General features: G+C 41.2%; 1 protein-coding gene across 2 annotated transcripts; it reads left to right on the plus strand.

Annotated features, from left to right (window-relative positions):
- The first annotated feature begins 364 nt into the window (after nucleotides 1–364).
- RNF149 (ring finger protein 149) lies at nucleotides 365–22375 on the plus strand. Of its 2 annotated transcripts, XM_084526840.1 has the most exons (9): nucleotides 365–908; nucleotides 7397–7647; nucleotides 10028–10096; nucleotides 12982–13064; nucleotides 13534–13630; nucleotides 14160–14189; nucleotides 16283–16478; nucleotides 16841–18890; nucleotides 21789–22375. In XM_084526840.1, the coding sequence occupies exons 1-8, from the start codon at nucleotides 449–451 to the stop codon at nucleotides 16897–16899; spliced, it is 1245 nt and encodes a 414-aa protein (XP_084382966.1). In that variant the 5' UTR covers nucleotides 365–448; the 3' UTR covers nucleotides 16900–18890; nucleotides 21789–22375. The 2 variants fall into 2 exon arrangements, with proteins under 2 accessions (XP_084382966.1, XP_084382967.1); XM_084526841.1 differs by lacking the exon at nucleotides 14160–14189 and having other exon boundaries at nucleotides 369–908.
- The last annotated feature ends 392 nt before the right edge of the window (nucleotides 22376–22767 follow it).

Consider the following 22767-nt stretch of genomic DNA (forward strand, 5'->3'; position numbering starts at 1 on the left):
CACAAACAACGTTGAAGGGGCTCGATTTTGGGGAGGGTGGGGATGGAGTTGAAGGGGTTCGATTTTGTGTTTTTTTGTGATTTTTGTGCTGGCACATTTGGGGGGGGGGGGGGGGGCTGGTGTGTGGAGAGCTTGTGTTCACCCCACAGAGGGAGCTGCTTGAAGACGGCTGCGCTTTGCCTCGACCAGACACGAGCGGTGCCTCAGCAGCCCTGTGAGGAGCTGTGGCAGCGCCGCCGCCATTACGTGAGGCGGGCGGGCGGGCGGGCAGCCCTGCCTCCCCTTCGCCATTAGCCGGCGCTGCGCCGCGGCTCCTCCCGGGGCGGGGAGCGGAGCGGGGCGAGGAGGTGGCGGGGCTTCCTCCTCCTCCTCCTCCTCCTCCTCCTGCTGCTCGGCTTCTCCCGTGCTCGCCTCGCCTCGGGGTGGTGGTGGCGGCGGCGGCCGGGCCATGGTGCGTCGCGCCCGGCTGGCGCTGGTGGCGGCGGCGCTGGTGGCGCTGGGGGCGCCGTGCGGGCAGGGGGCGCGGGCGCTGGAGTGGTACACGGCGTGGGTGAGCACGGCCTACGTGGAGCCGCTCAGCAACCGCACGGTGCGGGGCAACACCGAGAGCGGCCGCTACGGCGACAGCTCGCCCAAGGAGAGCGCCCAGGGCTTGGTGGGCATCCCCCGCGGCGCCTCGCCCCGCCACATGGAGGGCTGCGCCGCCGACACCGACTACGACGTGCCCCTGCCGCCCGGCGGCCGCCCGGCCCCCGAGGGGGAGCCGCCGGCCTGGATCGCGCTGGTGGCCCGCGGCGGCTGCACCTTCAAGGACAAGATCACCAACGCGGCGAGGAAGCGGGCGGCGGCCGTGGTCATCTACAACGAGGCCCGCTTCGGCAACAGCACCGTCTCCATGTCCCACCTGGGTGAGCGGGGCCGGGGCGAGGAGGACGAGGAGGAGGAGGAGGAGGCGGCTTTGTCTGGCGCAGGTCGCCCCCAGATGCCTCCTGCAGCTGGAGCTGTGTGGGGACAGCTTTGTGGCACCATCCCCCGTGCAGGGCTGTGAGGGAGATGGGAGCGCCAGGTAGCTGTGAGGTAGGGGAGCTGGCGGCTAGAGGAAAGAAAAAAAAATGTTGCCGGGGCTCGTCTGAGCATGCTTATCTGTCGCCTGCAGGAAGGATCCGCGATTCCTGCAGATATCATGGGGCTCCCCGCTCTGTCGCCGCAGCCCCTGCTCAGGCTGTGTGGCTGGGTGCAGTGAATGTGTCTGGATCAAACCCGTACCCTAAAGGGGGAGGAACGCCTCAAAACCCTGCTGTAAAAATCTGTTAGCGTTTGCAGGCTGCCGAGGAGCTGGAAGGCCTTCAGGGAAGGACAAAAAGGCAAAGCACACCATCAGAAACATTGATAGTGCGTGGTACTGGTGCAGGGAGTTTGCTAATGCCCAGATCATCTCTTGGTGGTGAGGAGGGGGAAGACCAGCGATTTGGTTGAAGTAGAGCTATAAGGCACTTGTAAAGAAAATAAACTTGCTTTCTTTAGTATAGCGAGCTGAAAATCTCTTGGAGCTGTAGCTTCCATAGCATGTATAATATACTGGATGTATTGGCGTGGCCCGCTTCTTGCTTTCTTAATCCACTGTGAAAGCGGAGAGGAGGTGCTAGATAAGATGTACCTTCGGTTTTGGTTTTGTGTGGCAATTAAGATTATTCTTTTTGTAACTTTTTTACTTTTTTCCCCCTTGTTGCCACTCTATGTTGATCAACCGGTACAAGTTTTTTTTCTTTTTTTCCTCTCGGGTGGAATTTTCCCACATTCCACCCCATGCCCCGTCATAGCCTCTCCTAGCTATTATTTGCTTTTCCATGAAATCTCTTCTTCCTTATCTTATTTTCTCTTTTTTTTTGTCATCTCTGTTCTGCAGATGACCTTCTTGTGTTGATGCTTCAGTTCAGACATGCTGCTGTAGTTACATGTATCAGTGGTATGAAGAGAAGTCCTCCCCTACTGCTGCTGCTGTTAGCATTTTTCTTTGTAAACTGACAGAATTCTGATGACAAAAGCTCTCCCTATGTAAAAAAAAGTGTGTTTTAGCATAGCGTATGTACAAGCATACGTTTGTACTTATTTATACTGACTCCACAAATGCAGGTTGGACCTCAGGATGGTTTGGAGGGGGTGGGAATATACCGTGTAAAAATATCAGCACTGTCTGTGAGTAACAGATTTTTGCTTTATGGTGGGAACTTTCAAACGTGTAAGTGTTTAAACTAACTGGCTACTAAAATTTTCAGTGCACTTTGCTGGAAACAGAGGGAAGAATTGCTGCTAGTGTTTTAAATCTTGGATTGTTTGAAGAAAAAGGCTGTAGAAGGCAAGGGAGCATATGGAATATAAAGCAGTGTTTTTACAGCATTCAAGCTTGCCATTCCTCTGAAAGGATTTGTGAACTGACATAGAAGGAAACCCTGCTTGTGAGAGGAGTGCTCGGAATAAATACTGTAGGAAAACTGCAGTGCTGTAACTGAGGAGTGGAGCTGCAGGCACGAAGAACATCCACTGAGTGGATCTGCAGTTGGTGGCACTGGAAACGGTGTGAGATGGAGCAGTCATTCACGCTGATAGAGGTGCAGCCTGACTTACATGCGGATGATAAGTTGGTAACTTTCCAGATTTGGTGTTTTTAGGCTTATTCCTGCTGGAGTGTGAAGATTCTTGAATAGGCAGATGTTAGAGGTGATTCGCTCAAGCTGTTGTCAGAGCATTTGGTGAAGGACAAATTCTGCAGTTTAGTTTTTCCTTTTGTTGGTACTTTGTGTGCTTCATGAGTGCAGCGAGTAGGGATTTTAATTACAGTTCTGGAGCAGTAGAGCCAAGAGTTTGAATGTAAAACCTTGCAATCCTGCTCCTTTTTTCTAGAAGAAAGTCCTTCAAATATGACTTTTTACTAATGTCTCATGTATTCCAGGTCTTTGGTCTCTGTCTGAATTGAAATGTTGGAAGTCTTGTCTCCTTGAGGGAAGCAATGCAACAACTTCACGTGTGCCTGAGGAGGTTTTTTCCAGTGGAACGTATTTATTTTACCTGAATGACTCGAGCAGTTGCACTTGTTACTGAATCTGAGCAGTACAAACTCCAGTTTCAGTTTCAAAGGAATATGGACATTTTTAACTGTTTATTTTTGGTGCTGGTGGTGTGGGAACTTAATGTGATACAGAGGCTTCAGATTCCTTTCCAGAAGGAAAATAAATATCGTATACAAATACTAGCTGGCAGTGGGTTGGAGAGGAATCTGAAGAGGCAAGGTGTGGGGTGTTGTGGAGAGCAGAATGAGTTAGAGGTGCTGGGCTGGTTGAGAAATTAGGGGGAGGCAGAGGTATATTGCAGTGGAAAGAAGAAGGGGTCTGTCGGTTCTGTATTTTCTGTTATAATGACGTTTTGAAAAGCTCTTGCCAACTCCCAAGAGGCAGGGTTAGGGTTATTTTGGCATCTGTTTCAACTCTTTGCCACATTTCTTTCGGAGACCGGAGTGCTGCTCGGGATTCTCGAGTGGTGCATAACTTCTGTGTTACCGATGCTTTCTGCTGAAGGCTTCTGGTGCTCTTCTGCTAAGAGGGCAGAACTGAAATCAGCGGCTTGCTGAACTTGGACAGTCATGGTGACCTGCTAAACTGTTCTGAAGACACAGAAGTGGCTTCAAAATGCTGCTGTGTTATTCTGTATGTAAAAGGACAGGCGCGTTGGAAACCTGTGTGGAAAGAAGGATGCCTACCTGTACCGGTTGCTCAACCACTTGACTCTTCTGGTTGCACGTCCTGCGCCTTCAGGCAGGTGGAAACACAACACGAACCTGGGCTGAGGGGGGAGGACGCTGGGTTGGGTGGCTGAGGACCAGCTCGTCACCTGATGGCTGTTGTGCTGCTAAGCCTCGGTGGAGATCACAGGCTTCGTTTGGCAACCGGGAGCCGAAGAGCATGTCCGAAGGTAATTGTGGTGATTTAAGTAGGATGCCTAAATAGATCTAAGGGCTGACCTCCAGCGTTTTACCATGGTGCTCAAACCTGGAGAGCTTTCTGATGTTTCTCCTCAGGACAAAAAAAAAAAGAAAAAGGACTTTGGCTGCAGTTGCTTTCTGGATGATTAAAAATGATCTTTAAGGTATATGTAGGACTGGACAGAAATGAATGTGCCAGTTCAAGTTGCCCGAAATCAGGATTTTAATCTATATGGCACTCTCCATGTCAGGAGTGATGACTTCATCTGCAGGAGAAGGCTGTAACAATACGAGCAGTAAAACTGACCTTGGCGTGCTAGCAGGAAACGTACCTTCATCTCCAGAGCTTCAGACTTGTCCTTATTTCCAGGTATCCGAAGGATTTGCCAGCTCTCACCGCTCTATTTGGATGATAACGGTTAAAAAAAAAAGCACATACCAGATCTCAAATCTACCCAATACCACTGAAGCATCAAGAATATCTTAAAAAAATAAAGTAAGGGGGTATTTAGGGTATGAATGTGTCTGCTTACTGCGGGGTTAGAAGCAGGTGTGTAACAGTAAGGCCACGAAAGCATGCTCTCGAGGCATGTATGTGGCACTGCGATTTTTATAGGTGTGATTTATGGGCTGCTAGTTGTGTTGCAGTTGAAGCTGATGGGATGACTCAACAGCATTTGTCTTTGAATAATGCGTTTTCAGAACAGAAGTCTAAAATTAGAGCGAGGAATGAGTTAAAGTCCTTAGTCTTACAGGCTGCTCAGGGCAACTGCTTCTCTGAGGCTGCTTTTGTAACAGTGGGCATCAATTTTTTTTTCTTCCCCTCCTTGTGTCTCGTGACCTTCAGGGCCATCATGTTGAACTGAGTGTCTCTCTGACAGATTGATCACGAGTCTTTAAAACTGTTCAGATGCTTTTAATGGAAATTTGCTTAAAAACGTATGCATTACTTGGGTTAGGTTCTTCAAACGGGAAGGTGTCGCAGTCTCTAGAAGCTGTTGCACAAAAATACCCTGCCTTCCTGTGCAAGTAAATAACCGGCTGAGAGGTGGACGTGCTACTGACAAAACAGAAGTAGGCATTGCTGGTTGTTGTGGGTTTTAAAGTCGTTTTGGTGTTAGGAGTTGTGGAGAGAGCTATGCAGCAGGTTTAAACCAGCTCTAGATTTGGGGTTTGAGGAGGAAGTCTGTACTGATCGAAAAATCCAGGCTGCTTCCAGTCATTTCTTCTCCAAGGCAGAGTGAAATAACCAAAGCCTTTCTCTGAGACTCCTGGCACCGTGCATAAACTGTCCTCAAGCCCCCATCCTGGTATTTGTAAGTCTTGCAATTGCTTAAACTCCTATGTAAATCAGGATCTTGGCTCTTGGGGAGAAAACTCTTGTTGATGTGGGATGTGCTTCTGCTTTAATGTGTTTTTTTTTTTTTTTCTTGGTAATTCGTAAAGGTGCAGCGCAAGGACAGAAAGCAAGGAAAGCTTCACCCAGCTCTCTGCAGGATTCCTTAGCCTCTCCGGTAATGCTTCTGGGCTGGCTTAGGGAGGAGAACAATGCTCACTAACCAATTCTGAGTGTGCTTGGACTTGTGGGATCATGTGAATAAGCACGTTGCTGGTGAGTAGGGCTAATTAGGAAGCGAGTTGCTTGTGGATTTGTCCTGTTTGCCTTCAACTTCACTGCTTTGTGCCTCGTACGAAACCCGCTGGACAAGACAACACATGCTGAGAGCTAGGTGAGAGCTGCCGGCGAGCAGATGCAGGGTGGCTGAGTGGAGACCTGTGCTGGGCCTTTCTCCACTAGCACTTTTTTCCCCGTGATCCTCAAAACTTGGAGAAACCCAGCCCTGTTTGGGAACCCTGCCCCTGTGCCAGGTCTGAACGCGGCCGGCGGGTGTAATAGCTCTTACAGGAGGTGAGCACAAGTGGGCTGGTTGCGTAAGGTGGAGCTGAAAAAGGCTGCCTGGCGTTCAGATCGGGGGATTATTTGGCTCCTAACTGGGTCTTTCAGCGTTTCATCCACAGCCATCTGTACCTTCCGCAGCTCCTGCCAGCTGCCCTTTGTGTGGCAGCAGAGCGGTGTGGCTGGCGGAGCAGTCCCAGCTGGAGGGGTTGTTTGAAATGCTTAAAGCAGATAGCTTTGTGCTGTTGAAGGAAGTAGATGAGTCCAAAATGTTTTTTTTTTTTTTTTTTTTTTTTTATTGTTGTTTTCAAAACCCCTCTTGACATAATGCTGCAAATTAGGCAACCGTGTGTTTTGACATGGCTGGGAAGGCAAAGGGCTTCCTCTTCAGTGGGAGGTTTTGCTGCAAGTAGGTAGAATTTGGAAAGGTAGCCATGACGTTACAGCTTTAGCTGCTCTGTTAGGAAACCCCCTCCTTCTTCCTTGACTTTCTCCTCAAATCAAGCTTAGTTTCACTTTCTCAGAGATAGGAGAGCAAAGTAAACTAGAAAGCCATAATTTACCCAGGGCGTATAGCAGTGTTGGTACACACGAAAGTGAGAACGATTTGAATACAAATGGCACAGACCGGTGAAAAGGTGACATTTTAATAAGTATGTTTGCTTGCCATTTATTTTGCAAGACTTGTCAGGTGTTTCCGAGACAAGTACTGGAGATGCTGCTAGACAAAACTGAACAAGGCTCTAGTTGCAAGAGATCTTTGTTTCTGCTTGGTGGTCCTGACAGTATCTTAACTTGTTTGGCTGTGGTACGGTGGTGCTTAAAGTCTTCTCTTGGAGTTAGGTGCTTTTCTCCCCATATGGTTTGAGTGCTTTTGAGTTTAAATACATTTTTTCAAAAAAGTTATTTGGTTGCATGCTCCCAGAAGGGTCCCAAAATGCTTCTTTACAAGTCCTTGTCTTGAAGTCTCATTAAAATCTGAATATTTAGGACTAAAGAATTAAGTCTTTAAATGTTTAATGTAGCTGAATATTATCTAATTTTTTGTTGTTGTTCACATATCCAGCCTAATTGTGCTGTGGCTTCCAATTCAAACTGAATTGAACGCGTCGCTTTTTGTGGCAGTTCATATACTGTCTCCAGCTGCAGCTAAAATTCTTACACTAACAAAGACCAGCTGCGCTCGGGTTGCACGTTAGGACTTTAGCAAATTCCAGATGAGTGGTGTATAACTTGCCTGCCTTCTGCGTGGCATCTATGCCCCGTTTTGCTGTATGGAATGAGGAGTATAGGGCTTTGGTAAGAGTAAAAGGGTGTCTGCTGAAACGTCTCATCCACTTGAGAGTTTCATAATGTAAGTAAAGGGTTCTTTATTCAACTCAAGTTCTTCTATGCCTGAAAAAAAAAACAACAGGATTTTTCTTTTCTAGTTTTAATTCCTGTTCTTAACTAAAGAGACCCAAATTACTGTCAAACCGGAATGCCAAAATTCTCACTCTTTCTATTTTTCCCCTCTCCAACAGGAACAGGAAACACAGTGGTGATAATGGTTGGCTACCCAAAAGGCATCGAGATACTGGAGCCAGTACGAAGAGGCATCCCGGTGAAAATGACGATTGTCGTTGGCACGCGTCACGTGCAGGAATACATCAGCGGTCAGTCGGTTGTGTTCGTCGCCATCGCCTTCATCACCATGATGATTATATCGCTCGCCTGGCTCATATTTTACTACATACAGCGTTTCCTGTATACGGGGTCACAATTTGGAAACCAGGTAATTGTGGATGAGGCTTTAAAGCATTTGCAGTCTTTGTGTCAGATCAATTGCCTAACGCTTTTTTTTATTGAAGCATTCTTGAAGACCTGTACCTCCTTGCTGCTGTATGATCTATGAACACTACTCAATAGTAGTTGGTGAGGCTAATAAATAATGAGCTAATTGGCACCGCAAGCTTGACTAATGGTAATTATTAGATACCAGTATGAAGTAATAGGAAATATATTTAGCCAGTCATCATCAAAAACTGAGTAAAGGCAGCTTCTTATGTGGTTTGTCACCTAAGTTAATTTCTGGTGTCAAAAGGACAGAAGCTATTTGCATTCTTATGTAATTTTCATTCTGAAAGTACAGATTTTACTAACCAGAATAATTTTTTTTTAATGGAGAAAGACCATGGTAACTTTTTTCATAAGTTGCAAGTAATTGGGGCTAAAATTTTTGTTTCTAAAGCTTTATGAAAAATGCTTGTCATACCTGTAACTTGAACTGCAGCAGACTGCAAGGAGCATGTGTGGCGAGATTCAGCTCTTTCAGACTGTCAGAAGTTCAGAGAGTGGTGGGAGTACTGGAAAGATCAGGAAGAGAGAACTTTGGTCTTACTTTCTTTGCCCCTTCCAAATCCACATTTTTGTCCGAGATAGTTTTAGGGGAGAACAAAGCAACATCAAAAAACACAAAACAAAGGATTTTGACTTCAGGAGTCTGAGCTCTGATCATAACTTACAGGACTCTCTTAGGAAAAGAAATTTGTAGTCTACTTGAGGTGTTGATTCCCTTTAGTGCTTTTTTATTAATATTTAAGTTTTAACATTTGTATTCTGGGAATATTTTCAAGAAAATAAAATTTGAGAAGTTTTTACAGAAAAAGAGAGGGCATTAGAACACACAAACTCTCCGGTGAAGAAAGGTATTTCTTCCTGTTACATTGGCTTTGATACAATTCGCACTAGGGGGACTTCAAATAGTTTGTGTTATTTAGATTGAATGTGATGTTTCCCAAAATAAGTGCCACAAACTCATAATAGTTTGTCATCTAAATGCCTCTTAATTAAGTAGTCTAACATTAGAAGGCTGTATCGCTTTCCTTAGTTCTTCTTCTTTTAAAACTACTGTTGAAAGAAAAAAAACCTATGTATATCTTGGACTAAATACATTGTTAGAAGTCTTGCAGTGAATTTGGGAAACAAAAACTTACTTTTCTAACCCAAATTTTATTTGTTTGGCTTACTGAATTCAGAGTAATTAAACCTTGGAAGTCAGTTATGGTATGCATTAAAACAAGCTACTATGTGGCTGCTGAGTGAAGGTGAAGAAGGGTATCTTATGATTTATTCTAAAATTAGTTTAACAGTAAATCTTTGGAAGAACTCCTTGCTACAGAAGATAAAACAGGACCATATAGGAGATCCTGAGCTGGCAGCAAAGGTGGACTAGGCTGCTGCTGGTCAAGTTCACTTAGAGGGAATTGTTGGACAGCTTTTTAGCATCACTTACTGATTTACAGTATTGATTTTCTTATTTTTTATTTTATAAAGGATACAAGTCATTGAAGTATTGTTAAAGGGGGAAGCTGCCATTAAGTTTTTTTTTTTTTTGATTCCCTTATGGTGTTTCATCAGTGAGGGACCCTGCTAGACAGATCAAACTCTAATTGGGAGCGTTCAGTTTCTAGCAGTAGCTGTCTCTTTGTCTGGGAATACAGTACTGCTTTATTTTCTTGCTTCCCCTCCAAGCATAATTAGGGCTGTTACTGTATAGAAGTCCAATATGGTGCCTCACGTCTGTTAAGCCTTTCTTGTCGTCTCCTTTGCATAATGTGTCCTTTCAGTGTAAAGCTTTGTATAATGTGTTAGGCAGTGTTTAACCGAGGGGCGGTATTAATAGCTACAAGCAGCCTTTTGACCTGGTAGCCCAGCTGTAGGCTACTCGGCAGGATTCCACCTTCTCTCCAGCTCGTCTTAAACCTACGTACAGCCTGCTTGCTCACGGCTTTGCTGAACAAGAAGGTCTGGTTATACTGCTGTTGTTTCAGCTCTGAGCGCCTCTAAAGTGCAAATTAGCTTCAGTTTTCCAGTGTGGGAAGGCCCTTGGTGCAGGCGCTTACTGTACAGGGCTACATGCGTCAGTTTGGCCCGCATAGTTGTGCGCCAGTTGAGCCTATTGTTCGAGCAGTGTGCCTACAGATAATGTTTTCTATTGTGCCTCAAGAATGCAAAACTTGCAGTCCCTCAGCATCTGCTGGCTGGAAGTATTTTGTAAACAGATTATCTAGCATTCAGAAGACTTAATAATCCCCATAAAAAAAAAATATTTAAGCTTTGAAGTGTAACTCCTAAAACTAGATTCTGTACTAATACTTCACATTTTATTCAAGGGACATAGGAAAGAAACCAAGAAAGCAATCAGCCAGCTTCAGCTGCATACTGTGAAACGTGGAGACAAGGTAACATGGTGGCTTTCATTACTGTCGAATGATTTGAAATCTGTTGTAATGCCTTTATAGAGTTGAAACTGAATTTATTGCAAGATGACCACAGTGTGACTTACAATTTTAGGTTCATTTTACTGGCTTTGCCTAGAAGGCTGATCTTAAAATCGAAGAGTCAACATTTAACCGTTTATGAAATGTAAAGCTGTTTTGCAGAATGTTGCAGGAAACTAAAAAGGGCTGATGCTGTAAAGATGAGGAAATACTGATCTTATCAGCACTTGAAAACATGAACAGGTGGATTGTGAAATACTTCCTAGGACCTATTGACTGCACAGTTTGTACAGCTGATGTAATGTTTTCTTTTCATTTAAGAGAACATCCATCTTCTTATTGATAAGAAAGCCTTGGTAATCTAAAGCTTTGAAAATGAAACACTTGGTTTAATCTTTTTTTTTAAACTTACAATACATTAAGGAGCAGTATCGGCTTGAAGTATAAATATTTAAAGAAATATATTTTTTATATTAGGATAAAACTATTCTAAAGTTTTAGCACAACTTTCAGAAAGTTAACTCTTTGAGCATAAGGCCTAAACTTGCAACTATTTGAACAACTATATGAATTAGAAAAAAAAATCCAAGGTTTTGAAAGAAAATACTATTTTATTCTCTTCTTAGGCATCTATGTACCTAGATGCTACATTAGCTTCTGACTAGACTTCTGGTACCATATAGTTGGTTTTTTTTTTTTTTTCTTACCCTTATTTGTCTTATTTGATTAACTTTTACTTAAGGACTGACTCACTTAGCGATGGAAAACCAAGGATTTTCTTTTAAATTGATTAATGCAATTAAGGTGAGAGAGGACACAACTTCAAAAATGTGTTTCAACAGAAGCTATTTGGCTCAAGTGACATGCTACAGAGTGTATGTACTTCATGGAGTAAACTAGTTTGATGTTAAAACAAGCTGTCTCAGAGCTTGCCTTTTTTTCCCTTTTATGCATTCAGCATGCTTAGCATTTTAAATGTATGTGTTATTTTAATTAAATTGTAAATTCCATCAAAAAATAACGAATTTCAAGCTCTGAACAGAAGGATGTACATACTTCTGTTTATACAATGGTGAAACTGGAGAGAAAGGAGGATGGAGCTGAATCAAAACTTGCATGAAGCAGTATCACAGCATAACATCAGCATAAGAAGAAATGGATGTAAGAGAGTCATGATGAATTCTGTGGTGAGGACCACAGTGAAGCTGTTAATTGCTTTTAAGTTGACATTCAGTCAGCCTCTAAAAAGGATTTTTTTAGGAGATTTTGCATCAGGAATTTCCTTTCCATCAATATACCCATGAGGAAAAAAAAAATGTAAAAACTTATTTAAAAAAAAAAAAAAGTAAAATTTGAACTAGGTTATTGTACAGTATGCTGGTAGTAACTATGAATGTCATGTTGATTAAGCAAAGTAGAATGAAATTAGATTAAAACATCTAAAATAAAGGTTTTCTGCTTTGTAAACCATGGTTTACCATTTGATTTGAATCATCAAACTGTCAGCAAATTTCAGGAACTTACTGACGCAAATGTACCTTCATGAACTTATCAGAGAACTTATCAGAAAAGACAGTCCTGTCTCTATATAAAGGCAAAACGTATTTCAGTCGTTAGGTTTGAAAGAGTGCCACTGTTGTGATACAGTACAGCCTTTCATTATCACTTCTTTCGGAGTTGAGGTGTTTAACTAAAAATAGGTCAACATTTAAAAATTGTATTTGCTATCACGTAGATCTTTCTGAGAAGCTTATGGGATTATTGCGAGATGCACACATTTGGTTATGTGCTGCATGCTTGGATTTTGTCTCCCGAGGAATACAAAAAAATATTACAGAATAAATGTGTATCTTATTTTAACTTTGCTTATTTTTTAACAAAAAGATTTACTTAGGAATTTGAAGCATTAAGTATGTAAAATGATAGCATGTGAAGGAGGGAAAAACTTCCCTTGAACTTGAAAGTTCATTTGCAGTACTTAATTCATTTGAATGTTTGAGATGATTTTTAACTGCTTCAGTCAGCAGTAAACATGAAATATACTTGTGGGAGATGAAAGGGAAGTTGGTCTGCTTTGTATTCTTCTAACATTTGTTTTATACAACTCAATTAACACTGAATTACTTATCAGGAGGTAGCCATCATACTTGCACTGTAAGGATAAGTATGGTTTAAGATGGCAGAAAGACCTGTTAGGGAAGATACATAGCCCTTAAGAAGAAATAAGCTGGGGGGCAAAAATGGTATGATTTGACTTCTCTGGTGTGAGCTTGGAGAGATGTTCTAAAAATCATCCTGAATTGTTACTTCAGTTCTCCTCCTCTAGCTTCCAAAGGATATTTACTAGGATGTGGTAGAAGGAAAAAAACAAAAACAAAACAAAACAACAAAAAAAATATATTGGAAGAGGAGGCTTGTAGTACTTAACCCTAAGAATCTCCTCCTACTTAATCTCTTGCAAGTCTTTGGGACCATCAGTAAAAATAAAATGAAAGCGCAGCACACTATTTTATTTTATCTGTGATCTCTTGTAAAATTTCTTGATTTTCATTATCTGTTGTTCATTGGGAGCAGAGTAAAATCTTAAAGACAGCATTTGAGGTATAACAAATGGCTTAAGATACTATGTGTAGTTATTTAAATTAGAAAATCTGAATTGGGCTAGTTTTTAATATTAGGTATCACTTGATCAAATTGCCTCTTGATTGAATCTTGATTTAAACGAGGGAGACATTTTTATTTCCTAAGCCAATTTATACCACGTTTTGTGAAATTATATATTACTCAAAGCTTGTTCTGTAATTACATGTGAATGTAATTTGCACATTTAAATGTGTTATCTTCAGGGTTTAGATGTTGATGTGGAAAACTGTGCTGTGTGCATCGAGAACTATAAACTGAAAGATACTGTTCGAATTCTGCCATGCAAGTAAGTCACCGTAATTATTCTCTTCTCTTTGTACTATGTTTTCCCAACGAAAAACTCGATGAGCCTTCTGAAAATGCTGGCAGAGCTGAAGCTGTGCCATTTGTATGGCCTGTTACATGTTGAAGGGCACTAGGAGACAATACACCACCCCATGTTAGTGGGGGAAAAGGAGCAGTTGGGAGAAGTGTAAAAATGAAGTAGAGCTTTCTTAATATTGTTTGAATTGTACACTTGAAGGTAGCTCAGTAGTGTCATTGTAGTTAGTAGCATCTTTTATTTTGGGTTAGCATTGCAGATAAAGACATTTCCAGAACTTATTGTTATGTCTGTCCTATTAATTTAAGCAGTGCTTAAATGTCAAAGTTACAGAGGAATTGGGTTACCTATTAAGGTAGTAACTTGCACATCTTCTAAAAGAGTAATGTTGGATATTTCATTACGAGTTCTAAAGGGTGTTTGTTTTCTTTAGGCACATCTTCCATAGAACGTGCATTGACCCTTGGCTTTTGGACCACCGAACTTGTCCAATGTGTAAACTAGATGTTATCAAAGCTTTGGGATACTGGGTATGTTGCACGCTTACCTTTAATCTTCAAGAAAAAAAGCACAGTGCAGGAAGCACGGCTTTGTGTAACTGTTCAGAATGACAACAGTTGTTACAGTTGTTACTTGGCTAGACTGAAGAAGCTGGGCAAAGAAATGAATTTTTGATAAGAACTGGAAAAAGCGAGGCTTTTGGGTAGGAGCTTAGTGTGGAAGAGCTTATGAATCCTCAGTGTACTGTCTTGTGATAGCCTTTTTTTTCTATCAACAACCAACAATAGTAGTGAAGTTTAAGCAAAGGTGAGGCAATTTGCCCAAGCTACAAAACTATAAATTCAGTAGGTCTTGTGTATATACTTGATCTTGCTGAGAACTGTGATTCAAAGGAAATAGTGATTTTTTTTCCTATAGTTTAAGTGTATTTGTGTATGCTTCCACATATGCTAAGTGCTTTATCCCTGTAAGTGGGCCAGTACTGAGAACCTTCCTAAAGACATTCATCAGAAATTGGTTAAATAGAGAAAATGATGTGCTCTCATTTCTTCCTGACAGCACCAGAAAAGAGAGATGAAGACACATGCGGTAGGTTACTTGGTCACTGTTGATAAATAGTCTCGAGTTTCACTAAAATGCCATAGGCATGAACGTACCTCTTCTCTTCTACTGATCTATAGAGGTCTTCAGAAAACAGAGGCATTCCTTGGTTTCAGGCTTCCTTTCCTTGGCTAGGTTTGCATTTTGAGTAGCTGTTCTCTTACTTCATTAGAGACTTATCAAGTCCGTGGATGACTAACGTTTTGTTTTGTGAGAAGTGACAATACTCTTGCTACGTAGCGTGTATGTAGGCATGTCTTGTCTCTATATATACACATATACATGCACCAAATTACGGTGGCTCTGTGTAGTAAGGCTTTATCCAAGAATTGCAGTGTTCTCATGTGAAATAACTTACCACATCAATATTGGTACGTTAATGGCTTACTGTTAGCTCATTTTCAATTCTTGGCGCTAATATAACTTGTGTTCTATGCGATGAAAGGATATATCCCTCTGTATACAGTCCCAAAGCTGAGACACTTTAAAACACTTCTATCCCCTGAACTCGTACTGATACCAGCTCTAACCAAGAGGAGTAATGTCTCCTCTGCTTGGTAGGTGAAAAGAATGTAGGAAGCAAGTCGAGCAGGGTTATGTTAAGTACAGAAGCTCTGTTCTCTTTTCTGATGGAATGGGGGAAATGTCTTGCTTATGTGTCAACCGTTCAAGTCATGCTGAAATTAGCAACGCGAGAAGTCATTCAGGTTTTCTGGCTCAGTTTTCAGCCTGATCCAGGTTGCCCCACCTGATTTGTAAAGTGTTTGTGTGAACATCTTGTTGATGTGAGGACAAGTGTGAAGAGCAAGGCAGTTCTTTCAGGAGTGTGCTGGCTGAGTGACGCAACGGCAGACACGAGCATGCAGCCTTGTTAAAGAAGGCTGCTGAACTCTGCAAAGAGTCTGAAGGCTGACCTCGATTTTATGGTAAACAACTTCGCTGCTGCAGCTTTTTCAAAGAGCTCAAGGTAGAGGGAAGGCAGGAAGCCCAGGTACCTGCCTTGTATCCTGCAAACAGCAGGCTTCTAGACTGCAGTCTTCAGTGATCTAGTTACTACTTCCTAGGGGAAAAAAGAGAACTGTATTTCACCACGTCTGACTTACTGACTTAGGAGAGCATTGTTGAATCTCGTATCTTTGCTTATTTAGCTGCTGAAATTTTGGAAACAAAATCATTAATCCTTTCCCCAGTACACACACACACCTGGAGGTTAGTATCGCTTGTGTCTTAACTTGCATTCAAATGTAGTTCTGTAGCTTATTTGGAATTAATGTTTTGATGCTAACGAAAGGATCAGCGTGGAATTTCTTAGGATGGGCCTTTGATAAATGAGGAGGTGGGGGAAAAGGTTCATCATGAAGCCACAGAAGAGTTATTTCTACTGTAGTGTACTTGCTTATGTTTAAATTATATTAGTGTGTTAATGGCAATGGCTTAAGGTTCAATTTTAGGAACAGAATTGTGCATATAGGAGTTATTCTAAAAATCGGATTATTACAAATAGCTCATGATGTACAACAGGTGAAATAAGTTCCTTTGCTCATGCTGCATATGTTCCTGCAAAGTGAGAAGCTGTCGCATTTGTATTTTGAGGACAGGTTTTTAAAGTTAGACTGGAGGAAGGAGAGGAGGGAAACTTTCTCATGTCAAATGTTTGTTCACCCCAGTAAACAAATCTAAACTTGCCAAACTACTATCATGGAAAAACAACGATTTCTACAGATGTGTAAAGGATCGATAGGTTTGCTCAGTGAAGACTTGATATGTGCTGAGCATGCTCATAACCAGTCTGCAGCAAAACTGCTCCGAAGTGTTGACATACTCCATCTGAAAGGCTGGCTGGGTTGATTCCTGCCACTCTCAGCTTATTCTGTTTCTTTGGTTTCTGATGGAAATAGATGGATATTAGGATATTGGTTGGAAATAGATGATATTTAATACTGTGCCCATGAGGTCACCTGTAATAAGTAATACTAAATGGAAAAAAAAAGGCCATTTTCTATTAACGTGAGGTTATAAAGTGGTAATATGGAGGCCTGTGGGTGGGCAGAGGTGTCAGTTAATGTGTTTTAATTTTGAAGGGGGACTCTGAAGACGCACTTGAAGTTCCAATACCTGAATCAATAAGTGGCAGTGTTTCAGTTGGAAGCCTGAGTATCGCTCTACAAGAAGACGACAGAAATGAAGTGAGCGAATTGTCAGCTTCTTCCACCAGTGAATCTGTGTTGCAGTGTACCAGTCTAAAAGAGGATGCAGGCGAAACCACAGCATTACTTGGTAAGTAATACATTGGTTTATCACTTGACGATCCTTGATGCCATTAATTGCATTAGAAGGAGACTTTCTCCAAGGGATTTTGGCGGTCTTAGTATTGCAGTGCAGACCAGATTGAGTGGTGTTACTGCTGATGTTCAAAAAACAGAAGCAGGTAGATTTTGAGGGAATCCCATCAAGATGAAGAAAATTGGTCTTAAAAGGAAAAAAAGATGTAAATAGTGTTTTGGGAGGATTTCTTACCTAGAGATAGAACATATACATGAATATTTGATTTGTTTCCAGACTTTAGATTATTGTGCTTTATATGTTAATTTAAAAAGGTGAACCTAGAAACAAATTTTCTTCTAATTCCTGGCTTCTAGATGTGGATGTCAGTAATAACCGACATGGAGAGCATCTATCTAATGGAAATTCCCACTGAACTGCTTCACGGAAGATACCTTGAACAGACTGTTGAAGAACTATTATTTTTTATTTAAGTAGTATGAACTCGTCTGGTTAATGGAAAAATAACAATGTAAATTATTTTACCTTTCAAACTTTTCTAGCTGGTGTTCCAAAAGGGCTAATAACTAAGAATTTTGTACACAAGAGGATTTTATAAAACTTCCTCTGGATGTCTCATCCTATGAAAAGATGCAATAACCCTTTTTCTGTAAGCATTATTACAATGTCGTTGTGTTCCAGAGGGCTGTAACAAAGTTGAAGACTAGGCAGTGAAACAATGTAGAACGTCTAATGGATAAATACTTTGGAAGCACTATTCATGATCCATATGTGTATATATGGAGAACACTTACAAGGCTACAACTATTAAAATGTTCTGAAAGTCCTGTTGTAATTGGAGATGGATATACGTAAAAGACACAATCTAACCTTTGAAGGAATCAAATAACTTCATGGATATGTTACATATCCTCTTTGGTGATGGAAAAAATCACCAGTTGCAACTTTCCTTACGTGTAACAAATACAAATTTGATCTTGTAATGTGTTCCACTCCGAGTGGATGCTAAGAGAAAAGGAGACTTTCTCCACCTCGCTAGCTTTTGATACTGAATTTGGCAGTAATAGGTTATGCAAGGTGGTCTTCACGTGCTGAGCATGTAGACTTGTTTCGGTATATGCACACTGGTTACCTCTTTCAGTCTTAAACTCAGTAGAACAGAGGTGAAGGGCTAACTATGGCTAAAATATTTATTAGTCTATTTATAAAATTTTACTTAATTCCTTCTTATTCCTGCACCCATCCTGTCCCACTTTATGTAAGAAATTGGAACTGTTTCTTAGAGTATACAAGGTTTGAATTTATTTTTTCTTTGCATAGAGACGCTAGAAATCTTCTCCTGGAGACTCCATGGTAGGAGTTTCCGCTGGGTTCGTCACTCGCTTTTATTCCTTTCTTTTAGATTAGCAGTATTGTGCCTTATAGCAAAACACCTACGAAACCTGAAGCATCTGAGAGTGAATATAAACCCTGGCATCTCCCATTATGACCTCTTATTCAAATATTTATATACTGTAAGTGGTATAAGGAATTGCTAAACTGTTTTGTAAAGAAATATGTATATTTAAGACACTACTTAACTAAGAGTGTTAAATGAATTGTTTAGGATTTTAGCGTTGTCATGTTATAAATGTGCTCTGTTCCTCAGTTTGTTTTGGTAAAGCTGTTATTACAGGTTGCTTAAAACAAGGTCTCTTACTAGACATTTGTTTTAGAGTGTATTTTGTTTTTAAAATGTATATTTGGAATGTTTTTAAGAAAATATGCAATTCTTTTTCTAACTTATATTGAGCTTCAGTAGAAGCAATAACTTTTTTTTTTAATTTTAGAATGAATGTTCCAGAAATGAGAGGTTTCAGCTGGGGAAATATAATCTAAACTTCTACTTTGCAGAGCAGACGTTTCATCCTAAATTTCCTTTTGAAATATTCTTCCTAATGCCTACTTAAATAAATCTGCCTCTTCCCTGTAGGAGTGTAACTTTTAGGTTTACTGGAAAATTGTCAGGTTGTAGTTCTGATGTCACCAGCAGGTGCAAGTTTCTGTGATGCCTTTATCTTACAAGAAGCACACGAGAATGGAATATGACTGACCAAGCATCTCCAACACTGAACAAATAAAAAACAACCCACAACTAAAACAATGTATAGGGACGCTTGTCTCCAAAAGAAGCCTACCAACATTTCCAGAACTGCCTTTTTAACTATCTCTTCAATATTAAAAACTAAGTCTTCTCCCTCTTCCTTAACACAAAACTGAACATTGATTTTTAGTAAACGTTGAGAGGGTTTAAACTCTAGCTCAAGGAGGAACCAAAACGAGTTATCGAGAGAAGTCTTGTCAATCTGTGGATTGTGTCTTGCTGATACCTGCAGTGCAATATTCATGCTGGAGGGGAGAACTGTGGTAAGTACATCAACTTTTAAGTCATACTTAAAACAAAACGCCTTTCTTCAGAACTGAAGCTCAGAGCTGGATGAAAAGCTAGAGAACCTGCAGACTGACGAGAGTGCCTATAAAATCTGATGTGGTAACAATTTAGAAAAATGACTAAGTATGAGGATTGCTAGAACACGTCTTCTGCTGTCTCCATACCTGTTTCATTTAAGCTTTCAGAAGAACAGTTTGCACGTAATTTGTGATATATTTAGGTCCTGTAAGGCCAGCTGTGCTGCTGAGGAATGATGACAATAAAAGGCCGAATTGCAGTGCCTCCAACAAGCAGTTTGCTCTCCTTGGAAGCACGATGACAAAATCTTCCGAAGCGAACATTGGTCTGACCTCAGTCAGAAAGCTTATTATGTGCATTAGCAAAAAGAGTGGCAGTGTGAAAATACAGAACAGGAAAGAGGCCAGCTGTGGAGCTTAAAGCAAAAGCAAGAGGCTTAGAAACATGAAGTGTATCACCTACTGTTAGAACTCACTTAAGTAACTTTTAGAGTATGTGGGTGTAGGCAGCTCGAGGTAGGTACAGGTTTTTGCTGATCAGGACTGACTTTGTTGGATCAGACCTGTATTTCTAGTTCCTAGCACTCGAACTACCAACAGCTCCTATGAAGAGCAGAACAGAGTCTTCCTCACCGTTTGGAGGATCTGTAATCTGCCTTTCTGCTTGGGTTATTTCCTGCCTAATGTGGGAGCTGATGGTCTGTGCGCTGTGGGTTCTCTTCCTAGCTGCACGTTTTTCATCAAGCATGTAGGAGCCTCTCTCTGAGATAGGTCCCTTTGTCAGATTTTGCTGAAGTCTCCCAGAGGGCTTCTTAAAGCAAGCATATATATAAAATAAAAAAGCAAAAGCCCAGTGCTAGCATAAAGTAGAGAGCCCCCCAGTGGCAGTGTTGAATAAAGAAATAAAAGCAAATCCCCAGCAGAATTGAGGGATGTTACTGCACAATGATGAGTTTCATTTGTAGGCATCATTAATTGTGATGTTGGGGAAAAAATTTGTGAAGTGCAAAAGATGGAAGAAGGAGCTGTAGACATCTCCAAGTGGACTGGTGTTTAAAATGAGGCAAAAGCCTCCTCTTTGATCAAAAATCTTAGCTTATTAATAGTCAAGTTGAAGAATAAATTTATTATTAAATAACTTTTAAAATTAGCTTCAGCTTTCAGACCTGTTAGCAAAAAAAAAAAAAAACAAACAAAAAACAAACATTTGAACATTTCAGATCTAACTGCATGTTAACAATGGCTTTCATTAGCAATGGTACCAGTTTAACTAGACTATTGGGATTGTTTTCACTAATTACCCCTAATAAAGACCAGATTCTTCTTTTTTTTGACCCTAAGCAGAAATGGGCTTGAAGCAATGCTTGGATGAGAATCTCTACAGTAGTAGGAAAAAATAATTAGATAGCAGTAACTCCTTCCCCAGACTCCTTGCTCACCAATGTATGCATGTCATCTGGTTGCCTGTTGCCAGGAATCGGTGCTAGATTCTTCAGAGGAAGTATGTCAGAGATGGTTTAATTACAGCGAGAATGTTTTTAACTCTTATTAAACTAATAAATTGGGCACTGGGTATTATAAAAGCCCAGCTTTGGTAGGAATATTCTTGGGTAATTCCTGTCCTGTGCCAGGATGTAATTGGGCTCAGAGAAACTGTTACACTTTTTTTTTTTTTTTTTTTTTTTAAGGCCAAGGTTTTTTTTTTTTTAACAGCTTTTGATTTAGGAGTGGTCATCCTGGTTTTCCTTCCAGCACACTAAGCTTTCTCTAAGACAAGCTGGTAGTAGTTGTGCAGACAGGAGCCCAGAGAGCAGATGGTGGTGATCATTGTCTCACCTCTTATGCCCTGTGGTATGAGAATGCTCGAGACAGCAGGGTCTGTGCTCATGGGTTTTGATGAGCTCCATCAGAAGTGAAAGTGCATTGGGCTGATTATTTAGCTCCTCCCAAAAGCAAAATTCTCATGTCTAGGCAAGTACAGACATGCAACTACTGTTAGCAGTTGTCACGTGGAAGTATACACCAGTAGGTTAAGAAGGGCAGTGTGAATTGGCAGAATACTTTTTCAGTTGTTGCCAAGGCTGCAAATACTTAATAAATGCATGGGTTTGGTGCACATCGGCATTCCAGCGTGCAGTAAAAGGTGGAACTCTTGCTCAACAGAACCTTAAGGGCTCTGTGTCACTGCAGGAGTGATACTGTTGTGGAAATTGTGTGGGTATTTGGTCTTGGTGTTTCTGTACTGAGGCTGTTAAGGAAGTACTGGCTCTGCTGCTCTGTAAGGAGAGCTGATACTGGAATTTAGTAAAGGAATCAGCTGGAAATATTTTGTCAGCTTAACCTGGAGAGAATGGAGCTGTTGGTGTGGGCAGCTTGACAGGAGACTGTTCTCTTCCACCAGCCTGAGTGAGACTTCACAGGATGGCTCAATCCAATTCAGTAGCTTGCTGTTCCACGAGAGAGTCGTCCTTTCCAATTTTCCATGCCAACTATCAATTACTTACTTTGTTCTGGTTCTCACATCTGAATTATGAGTATGTGACAAACTCAGCTTACATGGCAGAAAACTAAATTCCTCCAAGTTGAATATTGTCAAGGTAGGAAGCTGAGTATCCTGACTGTGCGACTGGATGAGCCTTAGAGCTGGGCTCAGGGAACGAGGAGCTGGGGTGGAGGAGGAGGGAAGAGCAAGACTGGGAGATGCAGTTTTATAATAGTGCTGTGCTGAACTGAAACTACTGAAATGAAAGATGGCAGCAGCAACTTTTTCACCAATTCTGGTTATAAAAAGAGAAATAGTAATGTATTTTCTGTCCTTGAGGCTGATCTTTACTAAGTGCTCTTTTTCTCTCACAGGTGGTATGTGAAGATTAAACATGCACAAATCAAGCTGGAGGCTTTTGTTTTTGTTCAGTATGGGTCCTGATCTCTCTCCTCAGATATCCTGCTGTATTGCGAAACTTGGTTTGAGAAAGTTTAAAAGTAGAATGTCTCTATAATTGCATGTGTTTGTGTGAAGAATGCATTGCCTGGAAACTGTCCGTTATGCTTCCACTGGGCCTGAAGCTAGTTTTCACCACCTGAAACATGGTAATGATTCTGTATTTTTAAACGAGCATATCCTTCTGAATTGAGAACAGCTAATTAATGAGTTTCCATCATTTCATTAGTCTGAGGCTTAAGTCCAAACTCTGTATTCTCTTCTGCTTAAACAAAACTGCAAATAACCTCTTGAACTTGCTAGTCTCTGTCAACAACTATTCACCATCAACTCTTACGGTAACCTTGTACTAACTCGGTTGCATTGATTGCATCAAGCACTGAACTACTCTTTCCATTGTGTATGTACAAGTGTAAGGATGTCAAGTTATGCATTGTTGATGTAACTTAATGGCTAAAAGCTCAATTTCCATAATAAATTATACAGACCTTTTAAAAAGCAACACTTTGTAGAAAATGCTTTGTAGAAGCTTGAGGGTTTTCTTTGTCACACTTGTGTAAAGAAAACCCTCATAAACAGATCTGGGACACTCAAAACAAGCACAAACTTTGTGTTGGGTAGCAAGGGGGCATTGTCTTCAGTAGCTCACATCCTTTCTGGATGTTGTAGTGCTTTCTGTGTAACTCCTGTGGAGCTGTGGTGGGTTGAGCTGTGCTGAGCAGCTAAGGGCTGTGGGGCCAACATTCAGTGTGTAAGGCTTTTATTTCTGCTCCTCCTTCATTACTTCATTTAAGGCTCAAGAAGGAAGCTCCAAACAAAGTATAGAGCTTTTAAGGTTTGTTTTTTTTTTTTTTTTTTTCTTAAAACCCACTTTTTGAAGAGAGATGAACAGGG

This window comes from Aythya ferina (assembly GCF_964211825.1).
Source record: "Aythya ferina genome assembly, chromosome: 1".
Taxonomy (NCBI): domain Eukaryota; kingdom Metazoa; phylum Chordata; class Aves; order Anseriformes; family Anatidae; genus Aythya; species Aythya ferina.